The sequence below is a fragment of the Tinamus guttatus genome, unplaced genomic scaffold (genome assembly GCF_059628265.1).
Source record: "Tinamus guttatus ecotype Peru unplaced genomic scaffold, ASM5962826v1 Tinamus_guttatus_pri_ptg000464l, whole genome shotgun sequence".
Classification (NCBI taxonomy): Eukaryota; Metazoa; Chordata; class Aves; order Tinamiformes; family Tinamidae; genus Tinamus; species Tinamus guttatus.
The window spans coordinates 332,380-357,869 of NW_028288998.1; the positions used below are offsets into that span (position 1 = coordinate 332,380).

At 34.7% G+C, this 25,490-nt stretch overlaps 1 protein-coding gene across 2 annotated transcripts; it reads left to right on the top strand.

Moving 5' to 3' along the window:
- Positions 1-1,256: 1,256 nt before the first annotated feature.
- Positions 1,257-18,490, top strand: LOC104577865 (long-chain fatty acid transport protein 6-like). Of its 2 annotated transcripts, XM_010225374.2 has the most exons (10): positions 1,257-1,734; positions 2,543-2,755; positions 3,551-3,709; positions 5,783-5,907; positions 9,350-9,544; positions 10,939-11,029; positions 13,502-13,700; positions 14,094-14,191; positions 15,293-15,423; positions 18,312-18,490. In XM_010225374.2, the coding sequence occupies exons 1-10, from the start codon at positions 1,257-1,259 to the stop codon at positions 18,486-18,488; spliced, it is 1,866 nt and encodes a 621-aa protein (XP_010223676.2). In that variant the 3' UTR covers positions 18,489-18,490. The 2 variants fall into 2 exon arrangements, with proteins under 2 accessions (XP_010223676.2, XP_088388806.1); XM_088532680.1 differs by lacking the exon at positions 15,293-15,423.
- The last annotated feature ends 7,000 nt before the right edge of the window (positions 18,491-25,490 follow it).

Below are 25,490 nucleotides of genomic sequence, written 5' to 3' on the forward strand. Positions count from 1 at the left end.
ATGCAAAACCCTGCTTGCTGAAAAAAACCTACAAATTGTATATTCTTTAGGTACTGCTAAGTACGTAAACCAGCTTGAGAAACCAACCCTTAAGAAAAGCTTATTGGGGAAAACATTTCTAAACTGGAAAACACATTAAGTAGAAAAGCCTTAAACACTGCTGAAGTGACATATGTCAACATGTAAAAATATTTTAAGTATTTATAGTAATCATGTCTGAAAGAACAAAAAGGAGACTTGTGAATGTTATATATTTCAGATTTTAAGTATCCTATACAATCTTGTACAAATACTATTTGAAAATGTAGTAACTGATGATTGAAATATTTCATTAATTTAATAACTACTTTACTTCAGAGATAATCCTACAAAATCTTAGCATTCCTTCAAATTTGTAGCAACAGGGTAATTTTTTTTTAGGCTTCAGCATATTAACTCAAATAAAAAAAAATAAAACAGCTATAAATTACAACTTATTATAATTTTCAGAAAATTCTATGGTGAAAATTGGCTAATTTAGAAAATGAAGATAGGTCAGAGTTTATTGGAAGTCTGTGGGTGCTAAGAGAACTACTCAAACCAACCACGTAAGGAGAATTAGATGATGGCCTCAAATTCTGTTTAGACCAAAAGCAAAGGCAGTAAAAGAGAAGATAGTAAAAGAGAAGATTTAGTGATAAATATCTATTTAGGAGACATGGACTAAAAGAGAAGAAATTTAATGTATCTTATAGAGACAAAGTACTTAATAAACTGTACTTCCGTAGCATAATATGCATATGATATCATGTGATTTAACTGTTGGCTTGCTTCTTTTTTTATATAATTTTCCTGATACAATAAGCAGTCTAGACAGAATCCTGACTTCAGGTTAGAAAATTGCATATAATTTTTTTCACATGCTTAAATATTCCATTGTTTGGGCTTCAGACACTTAAGATTCTTAATATGCATCTTGTATTTAATTGTCAATATCTTTCTCATTCTACTGTCACACTGGCCACATCATAAAAGATTTCTTTTTATTCTGAATTGAACTCTTCTGTCCTTAGGAATGTGCAAACTTCTTTAATCCTTTTTTTTTTTTTTTTTTTTTAACTGTGTGGGCTTTTGTACTTTTCGTAAAATCCAATATACATTTTAAGGCATTTTCAAGATAATTGTAATATGATTTTTGTCTTATCTTCTTAAAATTTGTTACTATTTATATAAATGCATTCCTTTTTACACCCAATCTATTATTTCTGCCCTCCAGCATGCTGTGCACTTGGCTTTCAACGCTTGCTGGAGGAGTGCTGGTGCTGTATGTTTCTCTGAAGATATTTTCCCCATATTTCTGGGATGATCTGGTCTTTTTCTTGAGATGGAAGAAGTTTAAATCGATATTAAAGAAGAGAGCGAGCCATGGAGTTCTATCATTAATTGATCTTTTCATGCTGAGAGCGGAAAAGATTCCCCACAAACCATTCATCATCTATGAAGGGAAGGTGCACACATACCGAGATGTAGATAAGAGAAGTAACAGGATAGCTCAGGTGTTCCTGCACCATGGGATTCTGAAAAAAGGTGACACAGTGGCCCTGCTCATGGGCAATGAGCCCGACTTCATCCACATCTGGTTTGGATTGGCCAAGCTGGGCTGTGTGGTGGCTTTCCTTAACTTCAATGTTCACTCCAGGTCCCTCCTGCACTGTATTAACAAAAGTGCAGCAAAAACATTAGTGATAGCAGAAGGTAAGCCCCATATCATGTTTGATTTCCTACTGACTTCTCTTCTTTATGTTTTTTTTTAAATAGAAAAATAGAGTTCAGTTTCAAACACTTCATAGAAATATACACATATTCTGAGTATAAAAGAGGGTAAAGTGGTATGTTTGTTTAAATTTTATGGTATAAATACCAGTAATATGCAGAATTATTCAGCATAATAAAAGGCTTCAAAGTGAAATTCTCAAAGCACTGAACAAAGTATCAGCAGAAGCAATTGTGCCTAACGAAGGAAACAATCTGGCAAGCAACCGTAGATATTGACTCCAATAAGACTCTTATAAGTGACTCTTTTTTAACTGGCAGCTTGCACATACAAATTTACAATCACTTGCACACCACTTAAAATGCCCTGGGGTTGCACTGCTTGAACCAAGGAGTACATCATATTGAGTTGTCTTTCTTATCCTATTGATATTACTGATATACTGAAAAAATTATTTAGCTTTCTGGTTCTTCTGTTCCCATCTTGGGGAAGAGCGGTTTTCCTGATCAGCGCAACTTCCGTAATTTACACATACAAACTCATAAAGGATTCTTAGTTGGTATGTGTAACATGCTTTAAAACATATAAATGCTATAACATAAATCTGACTTAAATTAAATTTGATAAGATCAATGAGTTTTACCTATTACAGGTAACAGGAAGGGTTATTTTTACATGTGCAGTGGTAGGTAGTTGTAGAGAATGGGAGAACACATATATCCAGTGTAGGAATCAGGGCTGTAATTGCAATTGTTTTAACAGTAAGTACATTTTTCTTTAACTTGGCAGACTGTTTAGGATCGATAGAGAAGGACTTCATTTTTCATCTCATGGACAATAATATTACTATCTGGTCGATGAGCAGAAGTTCTCCTTTCCAGCATGTTCATACTATACTGGACAAATTAGACAAGGTCCCTGACGACCCCATTCCATCTCACTTTAGATCTGTGACTAACCAAAGAAACACAGCTATGTATATCTTCACATCAGGAAGTACAGGTGAGAATGTGTGTTAAGAGCTTTCTACTAGTGCTACCTCAAATTTAATTCATATGATATAAATTTAGCATCAAGGCAGAAAGGCAGAAGTTGAATTTTTAGCTCAAGAGAATAAACTAAACAAGAATTTGTTTACTTTAAAAGACATTTTTGCCTTGACACAAAAAGAACATAAATCCTTCTAGAGAGTTTTTGTATAGATATTCTATGTCTGAATTTAATTTCTTAAATATAATACCAATAAAGTCAAACTCTACACTAAAAAGAACTATGGCCAGCACAAGTGCTCGGGTCTTAAGGGCAAAATATGTCCTCTATGTTTGGCCTCAAATAATAAATCTTCACACTACTTCACTGAGAAGGAAAGGGGAATTCCTCCTCCAGGCAAGCTGAACATGGAAGCTATTCCCATTGCAAACAGCAGTGGAGCAGCAAAACTCTTCATAATCTTCTCAGCTTTTGCTTTGTGGTGAGGGAATACAACATAATAAAGTAGTCTATGTCTGCCTGCAATTTGTAGGGACTTTCATCCCCAGACAGAAAAGGACACAAGACCAAATTGCTTTCAAGACAAACAGACCAAAGAAGCTGATAGACAAAGGAAATATCTAAAGAGTAAAGAATTTATCTAAAGACTGAAGCATAGGACTGGTACAGATTTGCAAGAAGGGAAAATTTTACTTGTACATTCCAAACAGTTCTAGACTACAGCAAAACTGTGAATATCTATAATTTTTTATAAAATTATTTATAAAACAGAATGCTTATAATTATTTCCTCTTCTCACTTCGACAGGTTTTCCAAAAGCAGCTATCATTTCTCATCTAAAAGCCCTAATGGCCTGCTCAGCCTTTTTCCAGTGTGGGGCAGTTTCTCAGGATATTATGTATATCACTCTTCCTTTGTACCATGTCAGTGCTTCTCTTCTTGGCGTTGGTGGATGCATTGAATTAGGTAATATTTACTGTCTGTGGAAATTCCATTGACTTGTCATGACCTCAGATGGTTCTGTTCTTTGTGTTAGATATCATTCACAATTCCCTTAAGACAGGTAAGGTAAGGGTAAAGCGGGAGAGAGAAAAAGGATGATTTGGTCTAAAATTGCATAGTGCTTATTATATACTTTTTACTAAGTCTTGCATAACAACATTAAAGATATACTTCACTCACTCTGTTTTCAAAAGATTAACAGGAAATACAATACAGACAAAAGAAGAAATAAAATATAGAGATTTCCTGAATACGTCTCTCCCATTCTATTGACATCACACTGTATGTATCACTGTCAGTGCAGTATCATTTTAATACTTGGTGAAGAACTCTTGTCATTATGCTTTGTAAGTAGAATTACATTTGTGGAAATAAAATATGCAAAAAGGCAGGTGGCTTACAATCTTCACCTTTCTTGGATGTAAAACTGTGACAATCACATGAAAAAGGATGTGGTAAGGAAACCTTTCCTTAAAGTATTGGGCACTTTTTTTTTTTTTTTCCTTCAGCTATGCATTCCTACTATCTTCTCATATACAATACAATACCTTATGCTTTCATCTATTATTTCAAGTGGTACTTAGTTTGAATATATTTTAAGGAATATTCATTATCTGACATCAAATAATAAAAGTTAGTGTACCCATCGACAGTAAGTATTTGCTATTTATCTAAATATTAATAAACCTTTTCTAGAAACTTTATTCTATGCCTGCCACTTCCTCAGCTAGTATATAGTGAAAAAAAAAAAAGAGAGAGTGTTTATTATGTTATAAAAGGCAAATTCTCAAAATAGGAAGCCAAATCCACAGGGTATTTTTTAGATATATACTGGGTGTGTGTGTGGGGGGGTTGTTTGTTTGTGAAGAGTTTTGTGGTCACTTTTTACTAAAAGATTTGGTCTTTTTTGTTTCAATATTACATAAAAAGAGTTTTCATTCACTTACTCTATAATGTTCTTCTGTAAAGCTTTGTTTAATTGTTACTTTTATGACAAATAAAATAAATAAATTAGATTTCTTAAAATAATAGATGCTATTTTTGAACCTAATTATCTTCCCAGAAATAGTATTTGAAAGAGAGCATGGCTCCAAGTCATAAGTATCAAGGAAGTAGGGAGGAATTGGGAAGGTTTATGCCTACATGTAGGAGCCAGGCAAAAAGACTTTTTGAAAAGGACAGAGGAGGGAAAATAGAGGATGCTTAGAGAAACCTATTCGAAAGAGATGCTACAGGATACATGAAAGAATCTAGGATGAGACAGCTTTTGAAATAGAAACTACTGAAGGGAAGGAATGACAAGACAACAGAAGCAAAAACTCGAAGAGTTGACATGAAATATGAAAATGGGTACTGGGACCAAAATAATAGAGGTTCTGAGCCAGTTTTCCTTGCACCATTTCTTACATAAATTCAGACTGCCAGTTCCCTTCACCCCTATCCTAAGCATTTTCTTAATTCATTTTTTTTTCCCTCACCGATTTACACTGATAAGAATCTTGAAAGAAACACAAAGACTTTGAACTATTCCTGAGAATTGGACACCACGGAAGGGCTATAACAGTTTATCCCAACTAAAACATGAGTAACTACACATCTAATGATCTATATAGCATATAATTAAGAACAAAATACAGTTGTAAGATTTCTTCTGTAGATTTTGATAGAAAAGAAAGACTGGGATAGGATCCCTCCCTGTATTTCAGCTTGTACATGAAACAAGAGGACCCTGAAGCAAACATATTTTAAATTGGGAAGTGTCATTACAAATTTGAGTATGAAATTGGTGTGAGGAAATCAGATTCACATAATGAATGCAAATAATTCCTACTCCTTTTCATACTATAATTTTTAGATTCTAGTCAGAAAACCAACAGAAAAATGTTCCATTGTGCTAGGCCCATTTAACATAGCTGCAAAACTTTTCACATTACCTGAATTAAGAAAATGTAGATTTTTTTTTTTGGTAACAATAATGCTGGAAGATAGAACAGATTATGTTGATTATTTTTGACTTTGTTTGTGTTCATCACCTAGGAGCAACTTGCGTTTTGAAGAAGAAGTTTTCGGCAAGCCAGTTTTGGAATGACTGTAGAAAATATAAAGTAACAGTTTTTTTGTATATAGGGGAACTTTGTCGTTACCTTTGTAACCAGCCCAGTGTAAGTTCTTGTTATAACTTCAGCTTTAAAACATAGCAAGCATTTTAAGTTGTAAGGATTTGCCTATTTCTTGGTGATGCAGTCTTTTCTATGCTTGATTTTTTTTCAGAGTACGCAAATATGGGGGCACTTGTGTTGTTTGAATATAATGGATTTACAGAAGTATAAACCTGGCAGCACTGCAGAGTTATGCTCACATGCTATCATTAGTCCTTCTATAAAGTGAAGCTTGTTTTGCTTTTCATCTGAGTGAAAATGATAATGGAAGGCAAGTCAGCAAGGAAAAGACATAAGCAGTAGAAACTTTATCAAACTTGACCATAAAAAGCAAGTAAGAACCAGATTAAATGATTAACTGCACACTGCACTGCAGTGTTCTAAAATAGTTACTTATTAAAAGGTTATTCTATCCAATATTAATTTCTGACAAATTATCTTTGTATGGCTTTGAAAGTGTGAAAGAGTTGTTATTTTTTTCTGAAAAGGATACATTTACTTTCCTCCAACAACATTTATTGCTTCACTGTTGTGTGATGATAAACTCACCTTTATAAAGACATGGCACTACTAATTTGGTAAAAAGTCATGATTATCCTTGGTGTAATAGCACTGAAGGACATGGAGATAAATGTTGATTAGACTTAGGACAAACGTAACATGTTACTGAGCACAGCAGCAAAGGAAAAGCATGCATACGTAAGCCCCCAAAACACTTATTATATTTGTAAGCCCCAAAACACATATTGTATTTACAATGCTTATTTCTAGATAGTGATGGAAAATTACTAAGATATATTAATTCTCCTAGTATTATACCCGGGAGTTTGGAAGTTACTAGGAGGTGACAAGAAGGATTCCTACCTACCACAGAAAACATCATGTTCAAGTACAAGGTTCAAATGCTCTCCATTTGGTCGGAGATGGGCTCAGGGACTAGGAACAAAGGCACAACAGAGTCCATTAGCTCATCTGAACAGTCCAGATGTTAGAATTTGTGTGATCCGAATGTAGGCAAGGGGTTAAAGAGAAAAAAGGCATCAGCAGGCCATGACCAAGCCATGAAAGCCGTTGGCCAGAATTCCAGGCCTTATAAACGTTTTCTCAGTACATGGAACAAAAAACAAGGGAATAATTAGCTAGGCCAAACTACTTGTATAAAGGTCTCTCCTTCAGGAAAAGGCAGGAAGGACTTTCTTTACTTGGCTCAAAGACTGGGATTTAACAGAGAGAATACGATATTTAACTAGCAACCAGTAAATAGAGGGGGAAACGGAAAGTTTTCCTCACTGAGTTCAAGAGTGTTTAGGAAGCAAAGAGAAGTGGATCAGTGTAAAGGCAGAGTTCTTTCAAAAGGATTAAATATTATACTGATCCATAATGTATAAGATCTACAGTGTAGATGTGAGAGACAAATGCAGGCAAATAAGTCAGGCAGGCACATTTCACCTAGCATCCGCTGCTATGGTTTGCCAGAGCACAGCTCAGTCCCAGTGCTGCCCAGATCAGGGCTACCTAGATGAAGAACTGTTGGAGTAAGCTCTAGCTCACATCCAGGGTAACAGGCCATGTGTCCTTTCCCAGGGTTGGGTAACAATATGGATTTGGGAATAGTGAAGACCTCTGGGCTTCTTAGCATAGACATAGACACCAGAAACCTCTCTGCAACTAGCACATATCTCTAGGAAGGATAACCAGCATCTGTGTTCCAGGTTATCATTTATCAGAACTAGTAACTGTGAAATACAGTACCTCATAGGAGCTATAACAAACAGAATATATACTGAAAAATATTTTTACAGAGAACTACATTGGTTTTAAAATCAAGGTAATTCAAAATTCTGAGTGATGCAGGGAAGTCTTACAAATTCCATTATACCAGGTAGTGGGCAAGGTAATTATAATAGTTTTCCTAGCTTTGTATAAATCTCTTGAGCTCTCAAAATTTACTCTGACCAAGCTCTACAGCTGCACAATCTACTTTTGAAAAAGAAACATTTTTTCGTCTTGAAGCCTTCAAGAGTGGAAGCAAGACAATACGAGGTATGAAGCAACAATACCAGTCTGCCCACCATCTGATTCATAACTGGATTTGATCACACTGACATGTGCCATGCAGTCAAGCAATTGGGGTTTATTGTTACAACCACAAGAGAAAACAGGGATGGTTATGCAGAAGGGAAGTCTTCATTCCTGGTTTTAACAAATGGAGGTTAGCCTGCATTACAGCTGAACTTAATGAAGCAAATCTGTCAGAAATGCAGTTGTAGATCAAATGAAATGATCTGACCCTACCAAAGTGAGCTCACATCACAATTTGTTGTTAAAAAAGTTAAAATACTGATTCTATTAAAATATTTTGACATGATTCTTAGGTTAACTCTTGCAACTTTCTATTTAGAAAGCACTTTTATTTTATTTAGAAATCAACTGTATCGTATAGTTTTCAGAATGCATAATCACACCGTAAGAGAAATAAAATGCACTGATTGGTTTTGACAAGACCATTTTTATAGATCTGAATTGACCTGATTGTAGGGAAGATGGGGCCAGGCTCTTTTCCAGTCCATGTTTCCACTCCATATTTTCCACTCCATGTCTCTTGTCCACTCCATGTTTTATTTTTCCACAAGTACAAAGACCTTGAAGTATATGTTATGTGCAGCTTTTGCTGGGCAACTAAACAAGGGAGTAGCCCCATGAGGAAGCTCTCTCAAACTCTTTTTTTGCTCTCTTTTCATGCTAATGACAGTATGAAACGTGTCAGTAGCTAAAATGTGGTCTGAGACTTTAGCAGAGACCCATTTCCTCTTTAAGTAAAGGCCTTCAAAATAGTTTTATTTGTGAATATAATTTACTCAGAGGTTTTCAACAAATTTAACATTGAAAGTATTCAATAATGAGTTATCAAGCTAATGAAATGTCTCTGGAAGCTTTTAGGAAGATACGAAGGAAGAAACTCTTCTCTGCAATGGCCAGTGCCACGAGGGGTAACAGGTGGAATTATTTGCTTAAATAAGCACTTGAGTAGTATATCATAATAGTGAAATAACTGGCGTGTACCAGGGACATTTTGGCTATAGGTCTGACAGGAACTTGGCTAATTTTGACTTCATCACATGCAGAGCTGAATATAAGCTGTACCGCAAGTGTTTTCTAAGACAATATGTTACTTATGTGATTGATTTGGAAGGGAACTTCCATTCAGTGAAAAATGACTCTACTTACATTTCCAAAATAAAATATGTTAAGAAAATCTTTCAATCTTAGACAATAATTCGGTCATTTTCTGGTTGCTTTTTGTAAAACCAATAGCTTCTTGTGAGTGTGTTTGTCAAGTTGTATTTTTTAAAGAAAATTTATTCTATTAGGAAATTTTACATCAATTCTACATAGTTAGAGCTCTTACCTCCATTGCAGAATATTTATTTTTGCCTCTTCACAGAAAGAAGAGGATAAAGTTCACCAAGTGCGTCTGGCTCTAGGAAATGGCATAAGACCTGCTATCTGGAAAGAATTCCTAATGAGGTTCGGTCCAATTAAAATATTTGAATTCTATGGATCCACAGAAGGAAATTCTTTCTTCTTAAACTATACAAATAAAATAGGAGCTGTGGGTCGTGCTAGCATTTTCTCAAAGGTAAGTGTAACCAAGTCAACCAACCAAACCCTTCTCTTCTCTACAAACAAGCAGGTCAAGCAAATAAATACATAAGAAATTATATAGACAAGGAAAATGTATAGGATTTACGTAAAATAAACTTTTCTATGGAAACAAAAATCTTAATTTTAATCCCTCCTTTGGCCCTGTTTTCCGTTCATAAATTGTAAGCTAAAGTACACAGAAGACCTCAGCAACTAAAACTACAGCACTTGTATGAGAGGTTTTCCCTCAGAACACATTAAAATAACCCTACTGCATAGAAGTAAATATATGCTATACACAGGATCAATTAAAGATGACTTCCACTGAAGTTTATTTATCATTAAACCAACCAACATATATTAAGTGATGAGGCAGAAAATAGTTTTTGTGTGAACTTTGGTATACATAAGGAAATACACATTTTGGAGAAAACTCTTACATACATTTACTGTTTGATTGCATCTTGATTCATTAAAATTAGCATCATGCCTTTTCTGAAATTAGATAAGCACACTAATTAGACTCTCAAAACCTCATCACTTAAGATAAATATGAGCCTCAAAATATCTGAAGGACAGATTTCTGATACATGTGTATTTTTATTATTCTCCTTTGAGATATGCATCTTCCACTCATAAAAATGCCCTGACAGTCCCAAATGTTTTTCCTATTTGTATTGACTCATTTTGAATCATGAATTTTAAACTACAATAAAATACCGTTCAAATGATACTAAAGATTCAGATCAGTTAGCTTCGAAACCAGATTAATGATTTCCAAATGATTTCTGCTTTTAATTCAGCTGAAAATGTCTTTGCATAACCATAATAATAACTCCACAATGCTTTTGATCTTTTAGTAATGTTAACTATGTGGACAGGGATGAAGGCAGGAAAGCCTAACTCAAACCATTGTGCTGTAAGTTTCCACTTCCATCTCACTGAAGTAATTTTTGTGATGTCTATAAATTTAATTTGGATTTTTTTTCAGAGGAACTTCTCGATTTGCATTCCAGTAATCTTACACCATTCCTTAGATGAGAATGGTAGTTTTTAACAAAAATCAATATTTTGCTCAAAAGTACTGTCCTATTTTATTTTACATAAGTAATGTAAATCACAGTGTACTCTAAAACAATGGATTTTTTCCTTGTCTTTATGAAAAAAGCAGGCAATTTCATCTGTATATCAAATGTTTACCGCAACATGATTGTTTCCTAACAAACATCCAATTTTTTTCAGTAATAGTGTCAGTATACTTCAGGCTGTTTCTAAACTTTCAAAGTTAATGGAGGATTATTCATTAAAGTACTTTTAGGCAGACCTGCTGGAAACTGAGTAAGACTTGGGTTTTTTTTTTTAAGTATTTATATGCATTCTTTTATTTAGTTCATACATTCCTTTGAATTGTTGAAATATGATATCTGGAAAGAGGAACTTATGAAGGATGAATATGGAAAGTGTAAGAAAGCACCCACAGGTAAGGAAAATAAATTATCAACTATCTATTGACAAGTAGATACATACTCTTACATGTCAATAATTTAGAGTAGGGACTAACGAGCTGCTGTGTGTATGTGTAGTAAAGAGCATTGTGCTTCTTGATTTGTAATTAGAAACTGAAAATTTTGTGGGAAAAATATTAACAGACACAGATCAAAGGATCTATCAATAGATAGAAATAACGCAATAATGTAAGAATATAAATTATATTCAGGACTCAGAATGATTTTACTCCTGCCCACAAAAATATACCTGTTCATGTTCCTGAATAAATAAAACATCTTAGTGTTTCTAGTTTTATTTTTCCAAATAAAATGGGTAAACAACTCCTAGGTAATACTGTATTTTGAGACTAGATGTCAACAGATGTTCTATAATCTCTGAATTAAATGTTCTCAGAAAGAAAAAAAAAAAGTGCTCTTTCAAAATCTGGAGGATATTTTTTATATTTTTACATTTACCAACTGAAGCAGATTTAACTATTTAGTGCCTAGAGACACACATGATCTCCAAATCCTACTTAGGACACTCTAAATTAAAAAGCTGAAGCTTTCAGACCAAAAACAGCATGCCATCATAGCTCAGCATGTCATATTTAAGAAAAAACACCAAAAACTTGCTCTCACAAAAGACATAGCAACGTAGCTTATTAAAATTACCTTAAATCTATGTGTGAGTATTTGTGCATGTGTGTGTGTAGATGCATCTCTGTGTGACAAAGTTAACAGTTCTAGGAAAAAAAATGGAATATCACTAGCTTTGGTAACACAGGCTTAACTGTCACCAGGATAAAGTTCCAGAATTCAAAAAAGTGGCCTGAACAGCTGAGCTAAGTAATATTTCCATATCAGAACTCAAAGAAACAGTATTATTGGTAATCAAAGTAAGAATTTTTATGAATTATTTCTGATAATGCCTTATTTTCTGATAATGTGTAAACCAAGCAAAAGTAATTCTTTTCTATAATAAAAAGGCTAGAATCTTCAGTAGAGTTACAGAAAAATAGACAAAATTTCTAGCTTTCATAATGAAATTGTGTTCATGACAAGACTAAAAAGAATTGTAATTTTTTTTTGATGTTTTACATGTGTTTTTTAAAAAACTCTGAAGTCACCACTTGGTGTAAGGTGCGACAGAAATGACTGCAAATGCCCAAACTGGAACAGAGAATCACTATCATGTAAAAAGGGCTGGAACACTGGGCTGGGAACATTTTTTTTTAACGCAGCAAATTTAAGTGATTTTTTTCTTCTGTTATGAAGAATAAAATAAAATATAAAATAAAATAAAAATAAATGTAAATTTATTTGCAGTCGTGTGATCTCCTCTGAACTCTAATAAGAGCTTCCATTCCATTTTCCACATCTAGAGCTCAAAATAACAAAGGGGGTTTCATATAAGAGACAGCTATGCAGCTATGGAGAAAATTATCTGTTTGAAAAAAAATCTGCATACATCTCTTGATTGAAAAATAATAAAAATCATTGGAAGCTGGAAATGTCTTTAAATGTCAGAAGTAAACTGGGAAATAAGCCAGTACGTACTGTACACACAGAACAATAAAAATACAAGAGGAGTTCTGAGTCAATTAAAGTGAAATTAAGAGGATTTTTGCTCTTAATACAAATGGGAATTGTACAGGCAACCATAAGGTGTGCTGCTGAGTATGTCAGTCCTGCAGACTCCAGGGACTCCAGGATGTCCTGTGGAACAGGCACACCACCGAATTTCCATCACGGCCTCCAGTGTTTTACTGACTGTTCCCTTTACTGACACTATACTAGTGCAGCAACAAGCCTCTCATTCAGAAGATATTGAGAAGTCAGACATTGTGTTTTACTCCCAAGCATGTTTTTTGACTACCAGCATCCTTTCCAGAAGACAAAATTTGTCCTTTCCTTGGGCAAACACTCTTTGTGGAAAAAATTTTGGCCAGGCTGTGAATAATATAGTGGTTTCTTAAGGGAAAAAACAAAAAACAAACAAACAAAAAAAAACAACAACAAAAAAAAACACACATATTTCAGTTTTATTTCTCTGTACTCCAGAATGAAGGAGAAGCACTATTAGGAAAAAAAAGACCCTCAGACACTGAAGCTTAAAGTTTCCAGAAGAGCCCAAGAGGCAGAAACAGGCAATCTTTCACTCTATGTGAGACTTTTGGGACATAGGAACAATTCAAGTCCAAGCACAGAAGGACAAACAGTAGGAAAAAAAAAATCTCAGAGAGACCAGGTCAACAAAGCTCTTCCCTGAGCTCTAGCTTTTCAGAGAGAAGGAAGCAGTATTACGTTCTCTCTTCCACTCACCTTTTTCTGTTGCTCAGGAAATATTTACAGAAATGTAGCAATAAGTAGAACAGAAGTATCTTTCCAGAAGCTTTTCTGTATGATGCTCTAATGAGTTCACTGTAAATATGTTTTTTCCCTCCTCCTTTCACGGCCTGCAGGTGAATCTGGCCTTATGGTTATCAAAGTGACACAGGAAACCCCATTTTATGGATATGCTGGAAATGAAGAATTTTCAGAGAAGAAACTTCTGCGTAATGTGTTTGTGAAAGGAGATGTGTATTTTGACACAGGAGATCTCCTGATGATGGACCAGAATGGCTTCCTTTACTTCAGTGACCGGGTGGGAGACACTTTCAGGTGGGGTACAGACAAATATAGTTGATCCAATTGAATCATTTTTCTTTGATGGAAATCACACATTTACAGGAGTGTATGGCAAAGCTCAGACTTGAAGTTGATATACTACTGTTTGGTTTTAACAAAACCATTAAGGATCTCATTCTAAGGTTCAGAAAAAAAAGAATAGCTATGATAGACAATTTGTAAAATTTCAGTCAATAGCACTTTCTTTTCTGATAAGGCTGGTGTTTCAAGTGAGATGGCACTGAATCAGAACTAGTTTTGTCTCTCTACACTTTTCAGTTAACAGTAATCCACATTAACAATAGCATTCCATCACATATAGCAATGTATAGAATAAGAAAAGAAGTTAGCTAATACTTACGTTATTTTAAAAAATATTTTCAACAGATGGAAAGGAGAAAATGTTGCCACTCTAGAAGTCTCTGAGATCATTGGGATGATAGATTTTGTTCAAGAAGTTAATGTTTACGGCGTAAGCGTAAAAAGTAAGAACCTTTTTATCATTAATTTCCCGACTCTATTATTTCTGTTCCTATAAGCTGAAACTGAATTCATAACACAGAGAGGAGAAGTACAAGTTTATAAACCACAGAAAACTTCTTTTAGAGCCTTTCATCTGAAAAATGCTAAAACAGGGAACGTACTAAAACATGACACGTGTGAAAACACCTGTCACCATCTTATAAGCACAGCCCTGGAAGATATCGATCTTTTTCATAATTGGAATGGCATATGGAGCTCTATAAATGTAGAACACCAAGCTGAAAAACTGTAAGCAACTGAGTTATGAGCTGAAGCGGAAAAGAACTCAGAAGATGCATCTTCTCCATGAACCATCTGAGGACAGCAAACTTTCTCATGCCACTGAATAGCTGTTCTGTTCTTACGGGTGATGACAAACAAAGCCTAACACTAAAAGAAAACAGATTTGAAGAAGCCAGTAAGATACAAGCTACTACTTAGCATTGAGAAAAGGGAGATCCAGTGGATTTAAAAATGAACAGGATACGTGAAAAGTGAATAAAAAGAAGGATAAATCGGAACAGCTGGCCAGTAAGTGGCTAGTTAGGGAAACAGTATTCCAGTTTGCCCAATTGGGAGAGATTACATGCGCCTTCTAGTTAACACAACTAAAACTGTAATCGCACTTGGAAAGCACATCCCATTCTCATCACTGATTACAGCGGACAAACTCTCCTGAATGGAATGGCTGCACCTACCTGGGCTCTCAGGCAAAAGAATAACACACACCATCAAAACAGAAATCCTAGATTTTAAGGATCAGATTCCTCCTTGGCTAGGAGGGAAATCAGAAACCAGTGCTCCAGTGCTTCAGTGCTACATAATTCCTAGTAAGAAAATATTTCTGATGCTTTTTCATTGAATTAAAACTTTGAAAGTAACTTAAAATCTCCCAACATAAAATATTTTGTATCTTCTACTGAATGTTTTCTGAGAAGATACTGCAGGTATATAGGCTCAAATCACTTGCACTGACCAATATTAAACCTCTCCAAAGGTGATAGAAGATACCCACTTCATATAGATATCTCACACATATGATACTATTTCCAATGCTTTTTTAGATTATGAAGGAAGAATAGGGATGGCAGCTATTGTTCTTAGACCTGACCAAGACTTTGATGGAGAAAGGCTTTACAAGCATGTTGTGGACTTCCTTCCAAGTTATGCTCGACCATACTTTGTGAGAATCATGGTAAGAAAAATATATATATTTTTTCCTCTTCATACTTAGTATTTGTCTGAGTTAAAAAATGATCTCCACAAACATGGAATATGGAAAGGAGCAGTTTCAAGAACAAGTGATATTAACCTAAAATTCAGGAAAAAATATTCCAAAGTCATTATTTGATGAATTAAAAGTGTTTTGCCTCACAAATTCATTTGCTCCCAATAATCTTAGATGCACTTATAAACTTATCAATATCATATTTTCCTTTAATGCTCATTAGCTTTAAGTAGCTTGTTCTAGCCACTGGAAAACAGAGGAGAGACCATATGAGTGATGTTACGTAAAACAGTGTCCCCTGTAAAAGGAGGCTCAATCCATTTAAAATCTTTTCCTAACCTGTTTGACACTGAAGCAACTATTATTCATTATTACTGACAAAAATCAAAGAAATATCTAGCACTTTTCAATAAATAATGCAATAAATAAATACTTCACAGTGAGGGTCTCATAATCAAAGAACCAGAATTGGCCCATACATGCTAGGGTATGAAAGCATATCTAGAATACAGTGGATTTTTTTGTTTGTTTGTTTTTGTTTTGTTTTGTTTTGTTTTGCTTAGAAGTGTACGGACTACATCCTTTCAATGCTCCCCACCGTATGAACTTGGGTAACAGGACAAGCGAGTATGAACTGTAAAGAACAGGAAAGGGCCCTGGGTTGTATCTTCTGAAAATTTGCAGCAGACAGCTTTCTGCTACGAGGTGTTTGACAGTTCTGTCAGTTCCTTAATACAGAGGTTGCGTCTGCAGGCTACCAGCTGGACTGAAAACAGCATGGGGCAAAAAAGAATGAGATAATGTAACGCAGAAAGAGGAGAAAGGGAGTATTATTGTTATATAGTTATTTGAAGAGATAATGGAGACATTTAGAGGGAGATCAGAACACTGAAAGAACTTAAAGAATTGAGCAAGGCTGTATAGTAACTAATGGAAGTTACTGTACTAAGTATCTTAAAATACGATGGTGCCTAAGGACAGCAGCGCCCTCTCCTGAGGAAAAGAGACTTTGGCCCAGGTTTGTCTAGACGGTTTTGTCGGATACAGGGAAAAAAATCCATGAGGACTTCCACTGCCTGTGTATATATGAGACTGTTCAAACTTAGTTGAATTTGTGTGTTCTCTGAGAAGTTTTTAGGTAAAGGGAGCGAACTAGCTAAATCATCTTTGATGCTGTTGTTGAAAAGTAAGATACTGCCAGGAATAATTCATGGATAGCTAAATATCCATAAAATCTTATTAAAAGACATAAAAGTAATTTTATAATAAAATAAAAAAGATAAAAAGAAATCCTTTAAAAAGTGTCTTAATGGAGGGTAATAGAAAATTTCTAAAAAGAGAATGGAAATTCCTCCTCTGGCGAAAAAAAAAGGAAAAGGACAAAACATCATCCTAATGAAGACTGTCAAATAAAAATGTGAAATTCTAAAGCAAAATTTGATTTCAGATAAAACCTGTCCTGAAATTCTTCAGTTGTCTGTAGGCAAGCTCTTTCTAATTTGGCTTGCAGCTAAGGCGATTTTGTGAAAAATGGAATGAAAAAGCGAGTGAACTCTTTTTCTCAAACTCTGTGGCTGACTGAAAGCAAAGAGGAGGCCCAGAGACAGCCATGCAGGAAATAGTACTACTAAGTAGTAAGTAATAGTACTTACTACTACTAAGAAGCAGCATTTTTTTTCCCAAACTTTTGCTAACTCCACTTCTCTCTACGTGGAGAAACAAAGAGGCTTCTGAGAGCATTCTGGGAGTTATTACAGCTTTTGTTCTGTTCCGCCCAGCCCAACAGTGTTTCTCTGCATAAAATTCTGACTTTACACAAATAGCATCAAGGGATCATTTCAATAGAAAATCTCAACAATCTCTTCTGGTAAGACACATTGAAAATACTTGATACCTATTTTTATTAAACTTTTGATCTTAATGGCTGCATGAAAGGTTGATGTTGGTTATTCATTTTGAAGTGAGACCAGTTGGTAATGATTGAATTTTATTACATCTGGCAGCTATTCAGTGGTTGTGTGAAATGACTTGGTGGTCTAAGTGTGGTTCCTGTCAGAAGTGATGCCAAAACAACTGGATTAAATGACAAACTTATTAGCAATCGCTGCATAGAAACAAAGGACTAAATGATGTAAGACCAGCAGATACAGAGTGGCCAAGGAAAGGGAAAGTAATCATATTATTATAAGAGGAGAGAAAACAAAATAAACAGAATTGAAATGTTGCCAATTTTGAGTAGAAGAAGTTTTGGCTACATTGAAAATGCACAAGTAAAATGCTCACGAATGAGGCTCCTTTATTTTTTCCTGTAATGAGAGATACATTTTGATAGATTGGTTTATATATCGCTTTTACTCTCATACATTATCATGTGCAGAACAATTTGTTCATGAAGTAGTAATTGTAGAACTTCTGTATAGCAACTGCAGAAATTGCTTACCCAGCAGTTAATAACACAGGGAGGTATGTAATATATTCTTATTTGGTGTCTTCAAAGAAATTTAGCAGCTGGAAACCAGAGGGAGTCAGCACATAAAATCAGACAACTCTTTGCAATCACCGACAAGTGTTCTGTAAACTACAGATTTTTTGATCAGTTGCATTAATGAAAAATTAAAAAATGATGTTTTAAAACAGAAACCTGTGAATTTGAACATGGATCTGATGCAGAGCAAGAAATAAAAAATGCCTTTAGATTTAGGTTCCACTGCATCTGTGAATTAATCATTCTTTCTAACTCGAGCCATCTATAGCAAAACTGCATGATCCATTTTCTTCAGTAATTGCACTGTTTTTTTTCCCCGATATAGGCAGAAAAGGAATACTGTGCTTTATTAAATTATTTCTTTTTTTAGGATGTTATGCAAACTACTGCAACTTTGAAGCATCAGAAAATGCATCTGGTGAATGATGGATTTAATCCAGAAATTATACCTGAACCTCTGTATTTCTTGTATGAACCTGCACGTTCCTACATCCCTTTGACAAAAGAGATATACGAGGAAGTGGTTTCTGGTGAAATACATTTATAAAGTATACAAATGAAAAAATATTCTACAAAACAGAGAACATATTTAAAATAAATTCCTGCACCTATTTCCATGGAAGTTAATACACTGCATTTCTTGTTAAGTCATAAAATAATCTAATTATTATCATTATAACAGTTATTTCATGATAAGACACAGCCAGAATTGTTGAAGAATGTAGATTTTTATTATAAAATTTTAGATGAATCAAGTCATAGACATTTATAAAATATAAAACAGGCAATCAAAAACATAAGCAAAATACTTGCACTAGCTGTACATACAGACTTCTGTTCAATATTTATTAATTATACTGTGCATATTTAATCACAGAATTTTGTAATTTCAGATTATTATGGGAAATAAGCATACAATACTAAAATACTTCCTCTCTTCTGATGATTTTGCCCTTTATATTTGGACTTCAGAAAAGTAAAAATAATGAGGAGCACAAGATAATAATTCTGCCCTCATGCACAATCAAAAGTCAAAAGTTGTGCTTTCTCATTTACGTATCTGCATCTGGAAAAGGATTTACATATAATTTAAATTTATATTAATATAACTTAATCTCACCAGTCACAGAAAATATCGCTGGAAAGTGTTCATACAATGGATCAAATAGATACTTCAGAGAGAGACAATCAGCACATTACTTATATATAGTCTAATTTTTAAAAATGATAATAAAATGTTATATTATTCTTAAAGATTTCTAAACTTGCTATCAAGATTTACTAATCTCAAAAAAAAAAAATCAAGGTCTACAGACAACAGAATAGTTTTTGTAAAGTGAGATGCCACAATTCTGTAATTCACAATTATCCACCAGATGATAAATACTGAATTTGATATAGCATGCTGCACTCAATACAGTACGATGCACATTAAATCAAGTGAAGTAAATTAGAGCAATAATTTTATATTGAATATAGATTATATTTAGCTATGATGTTTCAAATGACTTCATTTTATACACATTATAAGCGATAAAACCCAACATATACAGTTTTAGTAATACAAATTGCTAGTGTATGTTCTTTAATGAAAAAAAGAAAAATCCTTGAGGTAATAAAATGATAATGTGAACAGATATTGGCATAATGCTTAATACTAGGAGAGTAACACTTGGAAAAAGGAGGTGTCATGTGATTTCAAAACACTTTATTGCAGCTCTAAAATCAATGGGATTAAAGTCTTACAAAGCAATCAAGTCTTTATATTCTCATAATCATGTTAGAAGGAAGTCGTTAATTATTAGCTCTCCACAGCAAAAAGACCATTATTTCTTCTCCTTTGCATAAAATGCCTCACAACAACATTCGGTCTCATAAAAAAAGTCTTTCAGATGCCAGTAAACTGGCATTTCATTATATTATTATTTTTACTATATTATTACCATAGTTTATTACTTAGTAATGATTATAATAACTTGCTGTAAAGTATTTAAAGGAATTTCATTTCAAAAAACAAAAGTTTCATCTACTGAATGGAAATCCAACAGCAGCTTCAAGGATTCATAAAAGTACCTTGAAATTTCCTCTTGGCAGGCACATAGGATTACGTATAATACATGCTGAGTAAGGAGTTGCCTTTAATAGTGCTATCCCTATACTCAAGTCATCTCAAGCACCACAAGATGGTAGCATTTCTGAACAATGTGAACAATACTGACACTCACTTTCTTCCCTAGTAAGTTTCAGCACCCTTAACTTTGTGAAACAGCAATATTTAGATTTTTTTATATTATTTTAAGATACTTATTATTCTTTTCAAATAATAAGGATAGCTTAGCTGAATATATTGGACTATATTTACAGGCACTTACTCCCTCTACAAGTGTTTAGCCAGTGTGCCTTCTAAATGCCCTACAAAATAAATGACATCTGTTTTTTGTCCAGATCAGTTTAATATTTAATAACTCTCTGGCTAAGGAACAAAGACTTACTAATAAATCGCTGTACACAAAAATAGAAGAATTATTAGTACTCGGGAGGACATCAATGGAATATAAAATAGTCTTGCTAAAATTGGAGAACCAGGAAGATGAAATTCAGTAAAAATGTGTAAAGAACTAAATGCAAAAGCCAGTTTTTGCAAAAATAACTACAGAGCAACAGTTTGAAGAGGAGGATTTCTGCTCAAAATGATTAAAATCTCAGGATATTCTTCAAAAGTAAGTACAAACAAAACAGATTGTTCATTATTCATGAGGACCATATGAAACAAGCTACAACCAAGGTTACGCTGAGCACTCAGCACTGAATACAAGGTAATTTGACCTGCACAAAAGCTTTTTTTTTCTTCTACTTCTTTTTTTCTAAGAGCCTAACACATTTACCCTGCTTCCAGAACAGCTCAGAGCACAGCAACCAGGGCTCAGCTAGAGCTGCACTCATTCATGAGGAAGCGGCCAAAAATGGAACAGGCAATTTTCATGACCTGCAATTGTTTACAAACAACCTCCCTAACTGTGCATGCACCATACCTCTGAACGCTCCTACCTCTTTTCACTAATGATAAAGCTTTCAAATCCAGATGCTTTGAGCTACACTTAAATTAGATTTCCACAAAAGTCTGGGAGTAAGAAAACCCCAGTTAAGGGCAAAGACCTTTTACAAAATTTAATTTTCCCATGGATCCCCCCTCAGTCTCCCTTGGCCCTGCAAGGGCAGAGGATCAGCACGAAGTTTCATGGTCAGCAGGCCTGAAGCTCAGAAAGGACTTCAGGGTAAAAATCTTCCAGTGGTGTGGGCTCACTGCCCAACCACAGGCTGCTCCCAGCTTGAGAGAAGGGAACACAGCAGTCTGGAATTAAGAAACACTCTCTGACGCAAGAGGAGGAGTAGATTGCTGAAGAGGCTGTGAAATATATGTTGTTGAGAGCTTTTTAAAAAGCATATCCCAGGCTTTCGGCCAGGACATTTCCAATAGCTTGTGGAGACCTACCCTGGAACATGATAGAGTGACTGGAGGAGGCAGCCACCCTGTCACAGGGACACAACAGATCAGCAATGCTCATATGGGCATCAGGAGTGGTCATGTAAACTGTTCTGAAAAGGTCTAGGTGACCTGCCAAAATCCAGGATCTGGGAGGTTATTCTGGTAAGAAGAAAAACAGATCATGGAGTCAGGTATTGTTCCATACTCTTTCATCTGCTTCACAGTTCAGGGCCTTTATCAGGCACCGCTTCCAGAAACAACCAATCTTTTTTTTTTTTTTTTTTTCTCTCCTAAGGTACTTCCCCTGATTGTATCAGACTTCAGCATGATGTCTGCTTTTTCTCTGTTTCTTCTCTGTCACATCACCACACATCTTCTTCAAAGCAATACCAGTAAAATCTTCTCATTTGTTCTTTCAATTTTTCATTTGGATGATTTTCTTTTACTTTGGAGAAAGACATATGCATTCAGTTGGGAAAGTTGTATCACTTAAGAAACTTACATTCATCTACCTTAGACAAGCTGAAAACAGCTGTTTAAACAAGATTCAGATCAATGAGAAAAAAATTAAAATATTATGTTAAGCATTTATAATGCAGAAAAGCTTTTAAAATGCAATTTTTAAAATTTGTGTTGTGGAACAGTGTTAAACAACACTTATATGCAGAATGAGATCCTTAGAGAAATTAGAGCGATTGAAGATTTCATAGGCTGTCCAAAGTACTTGTGACAATAGGATAAAAGTTATATAAAAAAGAAAAAAATACCTACTACATTTAGGATTTAAACAATAAAGAGTGTTCATTCCTTCACATAAAATCTGTAATGTAGCTATAGCAATACAAGCCTTTTATCTGCTGACAATGATGTCTTTCTTTTAAGATCTAAAGAAACCACATGAAACTGACTTGCTTTTGCCATGCTACAGGTAAAGAGAACCTCTGAAAATAAGTTCACAAGAAAACGTGTTCATATATAAATATACATGATAAAGCTGCATTTATACAAAAATATACATACTACAAGTGAGAAAACAGTATCAGTAAAAGACATATATCCACCCACAGTATGTGAATTATTTAGTGAAGACATGCCTCTTATCTCCATCAACAATTTTTGGAGATTGGTCTCAAAGAGTTTGCTTTCGTCAATAACCATTCTTTCTAATGTGCTCACCAAACTGCAGACTCCATTCCCACAGAAACACTTCCAATCATCACGGCTACGCCTGTGCCAGGGGCACATACAGAACAGTCCTGCCTGCCCTAGAGGATGATCAGCATCTGGGCTGCTGTGCAGCAAAACATATGCATTGTTCTACTGATCCTATGAATGATTTAACTTGTGCAATTACCACCTCTACCTATGAATTAATCTGTATTTACAAAAACAAATAAAGTTATGAAACAAGCTGGATATTTGAAATATTTCTTGGGGTACTGAAGAAAAGCATATATGAGGGAAGGGAGGCAAGTGAAGGTATTTAAAAAGTTGCTTTGGAAGAGTTTTAACTAGAACTTTTAAGATATCTGCCCACAAATCTTTAGGCTCTTGTGTGCCTATACAGCCAGGCTGCCCACCGTCACCCCACCTGAAAGCACCAAGCCCTCGGGAGCCAACAGCTTCACAGCTACAGGAACCTATAAGACTGGGAGCCCGGAATTTCAAAAGTTTTGTGAATGATGGTTTGCAATAGGTAAATTGATTACATGCCTAAACTTTGAAAGTTAGCACCCAGGGAGAGTCCTGTTACTATAAATATGCTACTATTCTTCAAAAGTCAAACACAGCAGAGAGGAATAAGGGCAAGCAAAGCTCAGCCCAAGTGATTCTGAGCTGTTCTAAGCTGTATCTGGCAATAACGCACCATGAGAGCAGAATTTGGTACTTAAACATACTGAATTTGGACCTTGAGTGAAATAAGTCAAAGAAGGATCTCTTCGCTAATGCAGAAAAGATGCAGAAAAGATGCCAAAGACAAACAGACGTAAAGTAAAATCCTCAGAAGTAAATTGCTTAAACTGATTATTTTCCTGTTCCATTCAAGAATATTTATACTATCTTCCAAAGTCCTACAGATAAACCAAAATTTTGAAAGGCCTCAAGTTAGAGTCAAGGAAAATGGAATATGCACAGAAATAAGACAAAATATGAGCTTTAAATTGTTCATTGTTTCTTAGGATATTAAGTTATATAACATACCTCTCAAGATTTTTTTAAAAAAGTATTAAATAGCACTTACCGTCAGAGATAGCTTGCTTAAATATATTTGCTTTAATTGAATTTTAACAGATTCAATGAAGTTTATCTAAGCTTTCTTTGGAAAGCCTTTAAGAAATGTATCTAAACCAATGCTGGAAGTATTTTAAGTAACAGCCTACTTCTATTTAAATCAGTGTATTCAATAAATTCAATGTATTTAAATAATATATTTATTTTTTTTAAAAAAATCTACATGTCTTCAAGTCAGATCACCCCGAATTTCGGAGAGATAAGAGAATCATTTGTAATGAAATTTATTGCCTCCTTAGTAACAAAAATAATATTTTGCTTCACAGCTATTGACATACTCATTTACCCTTCACAGAGGATATTGCAGAAATTTGCAACAGTGACTTCGTGAGCAATAAAGCACTTGGCTAAGATATTCTTGCAGAATAACTAACTTATTTTCTTTTCTTTTCTAGACAATTACGATAATACAAGTACAATATCAAGTTATTGGTCTATTTTAGTAACAGATAATGGAACTATGTTTTGTATTGCTTGCATCTTAGAGTGCGTTCACTCTCACATTGAGCAACAGTTCTAGTAGGAAAAATTACCGAAGAAATATTTTCAAAGCGTAAATAAACTATTAGATCATGTTCTGTCAAAAAGAATGTACTTTACAAATAAACTCTGCTGCTTCTTGCTCCAAGACACATAAATTATGCTAGGGTGCACAACACTTTGAACTTTAAATAATAAACATTGTTACACATAATTAACAGTGTAGGATTGTCTATACTAAAAAAGCCTGTTATTTACCCAAAGTAGATAATATAAAACTGTCACTTTCACTGTGTACATATGTTTATTTTACATTTTTTTTTATTTCTAATAAACAGACATCTCTAATGACACATAAATACTCTTAAAGCATATGTATTTCTAAGGGCATACTGATAGAGAAAGAATCTTTATCCAAAATTCTGTGTACTCTTACTTAGTGATTTAAAGACAAATAAACAAACCTAAAGCCATAACATTGATCCATACACCTCAGTAAATAGAAAATTAGCGATATAAGCAAACAAGACTCCACACAAAACAATAAACTATGAGCCCCAGCCTCCTTCCTGAGAGGTGGTTACAAGGACCCACTAATATAGACATAGACAATCCTAACACAAGTACCACTTTCACCGTAAAGCAACCATCCTAGAGTATGCCTCGAGGACTGGGCCTTTTTTGACCTTAGTTAAAAGTTTATTCTTAGTTTTTAACTCCACGGTCTTGCAATGACCTTTGAATCAGAATGGCAAAGACAGAATGTCCATGGGATTAAGGACATTCAGAGACAGCATCTGGAGCTTCACGAGTCATTTGTGAGACATCTAGAAAGGATGAAGGACATGTGGAAAGACTGCCTATGTTTGATTCTGCAAGTCAGAGGCAGTGGGCCTCTGAGGCCCACATCTGAGGTATGTCTTTTGACAGAAGGAATTGAAAAATACATTGTCCAGAAGTAGGTGCTTATTTTAATACTTATCCACAAGCCCTATCAAAAGTGTTTTCTATACTTGGGATAGATTCAGTGGCAACAGAAAGCAATGTTTAGCAATTACACGGAAAACACCATAAAAAATCACTGTGTTGAATCACAGTTTAACAGCAACAGACTCCCAACTGTGAAGTTCTTAATACTGGAGAAAGGTCTATAAAGTGGTTGTTCTTTTAACTTCTGTTTGCATTGTTTACCCAGATCTCTCACACCATTCTTCTGCTCTGAGTCTAAAACTTCAAAGAGATGATTCTTGGAAGGGACTTGGACTAAAATGTAACACCATCACACTCCTG